The sequence below is a fragment of the Rutidosis leptorrhynchoides genome, chromosome 6 (genome assembly GCF_046630445.1).
Source record: "Rutidosis leptorrhynchoides isolate AG116_Rl617_1_P2 chromosome 6, CSIRO_AGI_Rlap_v1, whole genome shotgun sequence".
Lineage (NCBI taxonomy): Eukaryota > Viridiplantae > Streptophyta > Magnoliopsida > Asterales > Asteraceae > Rutidosis > Rutidosis leptorrhynchoides.
The window spans coordinates 100,108,979-100,114,155 of record NC_092338.1 but is presented as its reverse complement, the minus strand read 5'-3'; the positions used below and the strand labels follow the sequence as shown (position 1 = coordinate 100,114,155).

Below are 5,177 nucleotides of genomic sequence, written 5' to 3'. Positions count from 1 at the left end.
GCAAAAACTCTGCTGACCTTTTCACCAAAGCACTTCCAACTGCTATTTTCAGAACACACATTCATAATATTGGCATGAGGCATGTTCAGAAGATGTAACAATTCAGGCGTTGCCTACTTGAGGGGGAGTCAACTCTATGCTGCACTCTTTTTCCCTTAGCTAAAGTTTTATCCCAATGGGTTTTCTTTAGCAAGGTTTTTAACGAGGCAGTACTAGTTATTCTCTAATAAAATTGTCATCCAAGAGGGAGTGTTATAAAAGTTAAATTGGATGTTAATTTTATTATTATTATAGATAGATATTGTATAGTAGATTTTTTGAGTATAAATATGTGTGTTATGAGTTTATAAAACACACACTAAATATATTCTCTCATATTCTCTCTATATACTTATTAGTCTACAGTCAAGAACTAGGCCACTAAAGGTAATTATAAGCGTACTGAATTATAACAAAAACTAAATTTTTTAAATTTTTACAAAAGATAAAAGCACAAAAATTCACGTTAGTGGTAAAAATGTAAAATAACTCCAACTTCAATGTCATTATTGTAATTCATCTCGGTTCCACCGGCCATATATGTTTCCAGTTGTCGTTCCCTTCCGTCAAACTCAACCACCACACCAAAAACTTGTGGACATGATGATTTTAACTGCCGCATTAACGGCAGCAAAATACAATGCCGTTACTAATTACAACTCTGGTGCCCTAATTTCTACGCATTCCATCAATTCCACCTCAATTCGCCTACGCAACAACGTTTTGTTACTCAATCCGTCGTACCGGAGAGTTAATCCGGTAGCGGCGGTGACAGGCAAGCATCCTAACGGCGTTGCCGTCGATTTAAAGGAGGATAAAAAGAGTTTGGCTGAGCAGCTACGGTTAGGGAGTTTGACGGAAGATGGATTATCGTATAAGGAGAAGTTTGTTATAAGGTGTTATGAAGTAGGTATTAACAAAACTGCAACTGTTGAAACCATTGCTAATTTGTTACAGGTTAGTTTTTTTTTATTTGATTTTAATTTACTTTTAATTGCTGTGTGAATGTGAATATAATATTGACATATGAAGTGTTCTGGCTTTTTATTGAGCACCTAGAGATCGAATATATGACCTACTTTGACTGATTTTGACCGAATAAATCGGCCAAGTTGTAGATTAGTCGGGACTAGTCAATGTTAGAAAACATGGTTGAAATTGATGACCTGGATTGATCCTTGAATCGTGTGAACACTTTATCTATTAGATATTTCGACTCAATTGATGCCAAGGTTCACTAAATCCTTATAATGATAAGACAAGAGTAATAATTAGTGTTTTTGCAAATGAAATCACTAATCAATATCAGAGTATTTGCGTTTTCTGTTTTATGTGTGTTCATGAATGAAAGCAAATATGTCATAGTAATGAATTTGAAACTCTGTTAATGACATTTTGAAAATGAAAGGGTGCAACCATTCGTTTTGACAGGAAAACCTTTTGATTGAATAGTCACAACTTTTGGCGGGAAAATATGTTGGGATGCAACTCTTAGGCATACAATGTAGTACATATAATTTTCGGGGCCCCAACTAGGTGCATTGCCCCTAGACCGCGCAAGGGGCGCGACCCCCTTGAACCCATTGTTTCCACGACAGTGTCTAGTAAACTCTTACCGTTATGCACTCTGCAGTCTCCAAACCCTTTGTTAAGTATACCTAGACAGTTCTTGGTTTCAAGGAAATCGCAACTGACTAAGATGATTGTTAGATGACACTAAAAACACCAACAATCAAACTACTTCAAAATTCCGACTAGTTGGGGACTTTTACAACCATGTATGGATCCGTGTTTACATAATTAAAGGAAATTATTTTGTTTATATATTCATTGAAATGAATATTTCACTAGATAAGAGTTTTTGTGTCAAATACATGGATGAGAATTAAATCTAAAGAAACACTACTTTCATGTTCCCCATAGGCTGAGCTAGAGTATTTATAGTGAGGGAGCAAATATATACAGTACACATTTAATTTAATTCTCTTTTTTTAATTATTTTATCCACCATTTGTCAATAGAGTGAAATGTAAACCCTACCATATGTTATAAGTGTAAGGGTGCAAACCAAAGTCCCACATCGGTCATGGGACAAAACAAATGTATGTATATAAGTCTAAGGGAAAGTCATTCTATCACCAATTGGTTTTAGAAAAGGATGGACTCTTGAGCTTATGTTGCAGGACATTGTGTTTGGGCTATGCGATCCTTACAACTGGTATCAGAGCTAGGCTATAGCCCCGTTGTGGTGGACGGATGAGTTGATCCTGGAAGCCTTGTATCGAAATCTCCCTGCCCTCCCACCAGGTTGAGAGTTCCGAGTTGGCGGCGGTAAAGGTTGGATCCGGACTATCGTTGGAGGGGAGGCCCAGATGGACTTGGGTTTGAGGGGAGGTTTGTAAGGAATAAGGGGCAAATAAATTGTTAGGGGGCAAAGAATTATTGATGATACTTTTTTTACTTATGGTTATCATGTATTTCTTTTTAACATGAATGAGGTTTTTTGAGCTGTACTCAAACCATTTAAATCCCTTTCGAGGTTGAGCTTGGCTGCCCTCGTTTGCAACTTTAGTTATGTTTCATCGATGAATTGGTCAATATATATACTAATTATCAAAGATCTTCTTTGAAATTTTAGCAATTGTGTTTCTATGCTGTAAATGCTGCAGATCTCAGAAGTCTTTTGAATGTTATTCTTAATAGCATTTATTGTAATTATATAAATAATGAGTAATGAATGAATTCTAGGAGGTTGGGAGTAATCATGCTCAGAGTGTTGGGTTTTCGACTGATGGATTTGCTACTACAACGACGATGAGAAAATTGCATCTTATATGGGTGACTGCACGAATGCATATTGAAATTTACCGATACCCGGCTTGGTATAACTCTCTGATCTGTCTAAAAACTTTCAATTTTCACATATTTTATAGCTTTGGAAATAGTTTTTTTGTTCAACATATCGTTGTTTGTATTAGGAGCGATGTGGTTGAAATTGAGACTTGGTGTCAAAGTGAAGGAAGAATTGGAACTAGACGTGATTGGATTATTAAAGATTATGCCAATGGTGAGGTCATTGGACGGGCTACAAGGTGCATTACATGATTTTTCATTTTTATCTTTTTCTTGGAAATAAATCGTATATGACAAAAGTAACATGAATGAACCTTGTAATGAAAGAGGTCATTCTTATTTCTTCTGATTTAAATGGCTTTGAATCCAAATATTAGGCCACAAGTGGTAAAACGTTACTAATACTAATACTAATTCTTTCTGTTGTATGTTGTGGGCAAAAATTAATAAATATTGTTGCACCAAAATAATAAGTTAATAAGTTCCACGTAAAACTGCAGCAAATGGGTGATGATGAATGAAGATACTAGAAGACTCCAGAAAGTCAGTGATGATGTCAGAGACGAATATTTAGTTTTTTGTCCCAAGACATTGAGGTAGATTTACATCTCGATTTTCCTTTAAATGTTGATGCCTTCTAAAACACGTTGTGAATTGTCGAGAGTGATGTAAATAATTACAGCTTTAAACTAAATGAAACAAATAACTTGAGGCATTTTTTAACAGGATAATTGTGTCAGTTGGCGATAGAGGTGACCCATCTATATGATAGGTTCTTAGTGAGTTTATCTTTAACCTGTCAAATACAGAAATTAGATTTAAGGAAAAGGATAAAAAATTGTAGAAAATATATTTTCAATGCATTATTAGAGTCAAGGTTGCAAAAGTCGCTATTCGGGGAGTACCCCGTTCGGAATTTTTAGGGAGTACTCGACAACTCTGGTAGTACTCGGATGTTAACCAAAGTTTGACTTTGACCGATTTGACCGAGTTTGACCGATTTTACCAACTTACCGAGTAATCCCAAGTTGTGGCCGAGTTTTGACCGATTTTCTAAGTAATCCCGAGTTTTGGCCGAGTTTGACCAAGTACTTGCTGAGTAATCCCCCAGTTGCAAAAACCGAGTAATTCCGAGTTCTGCAACCCTGGTTAGAGCTGAAATTATGTAATCATACTTGCCACCTCTAGCAATGCCAGTTGTTTATAAGATATAAGTTATAATTATATTAATTTGTTTTTGCTTTAATGATTGCTAATAACGTTGTGGGTTCAGATTAGCATTTCCTGAAGAGAACAATAACAGTCTGAAGAAAATAGGGAAACTGGAAGATCCAGCTGAATATTCCAGGCTAGGACTTGTGGTAAGGCTACATTTATATATTCATTTTATAAAATTAAAATTCTATAAATAACTATTAACTATCAGTAATCTTAACAATATATAGCCGAGAAGAGCTGATCTGGATATGAACAGGCATGTCAACAACGTTACCTACATTGGATGGGTTCTTGAGGTTAGTCAGACTATCTATTTTCTACGTTACGAGTAAAAGACTGTTTCAATGTGCTTTTCAAGCCTCAAAATCTCAATGCTCCATGTGTTCATATCATTTTTTTTTTTTAATCCATTTCTGATGTATTTGTGATCGATAGAGCATACCACAAGACGTTATAGACACTCAAGAACTGCAAAGTATAACTTTAGACTACAGACGCGAATGCCAGCATGATGACATTGTCGATTCTCTAACCACTCCTGAACCACTTGAAGCTGCTTCAGTTTCAAAAATTGGATCCGTTGCTTCCAATGAAAGTGGGGATAATTTGAATAAATTTTTGCATTTACTGAGATCATCTGGTGATGGTCTTGAAATAAATAGTGGTCTTGAAATAAATAGGTGTCGCACTGAATGGAGAAAAAAACCGGTAAAAAGATGAGCTTCATAACAGCTAAATATACAATGGTTTGTATGTTATCAGTTGTATTGTTTTGGTTTTGCCAATTTGTCTATGTTATTGGACCGAGTTTCTAGAGCCAATATAATGGTTTAATCCTGAAAATCATAATGCTTTAACCATCTAAGTTTTTTCCGCAATGATTTAATCCTTCAAGTTTGCGTTTACTTGTTGGTTTAACTCGTGAAACCATCAAAATTTTGAAACTTAGATGATTAATATGGAAAAAATTAAATTGGTAAAATCTTTATAAAAGATAAACGTAAGGATTAAACCATCAAACTTAGATGATTAATATGGATTAATTTAAAATGGTAAAATCTTTATAA

At 35.1% G+C, this 5,177-nt stretch overlaps 1 protein-coding gene across 1 annotated transcript; it reads left to right on the top strand.

The window, feature by feature from the left end:
• The first annotated feature begins 622 nt into the window (after positions 1-622).
• LOC139851850 (oleoyl-acyl carrier protein thioesterase, chloroplastic-like) lies at positions 623-4,945 on the top strand. The gene is made up of 7 exons (XM_071841029.1): positions 623-996; positions 2,788-2,921; positions 3,018-3,131; positions 3,393-3,488; positions 4,166-4,253; positions 4,338-4,406; positions 4,546-4,945. The coding sequence occupies exons 1-7, from the start codon at positions 640-642 to the stop codon at positions 4,828-4,830; spliced, it is 1,143 nt and encodes a 380-aa protein (XP_071697130.1). The 5' UTR covers positions 623-639; the 3' UTR covers positions 4,831-4,945.
• The last annotated feature ends 232 nt before the right edge of the window (positions 4,946-5,177 follow it).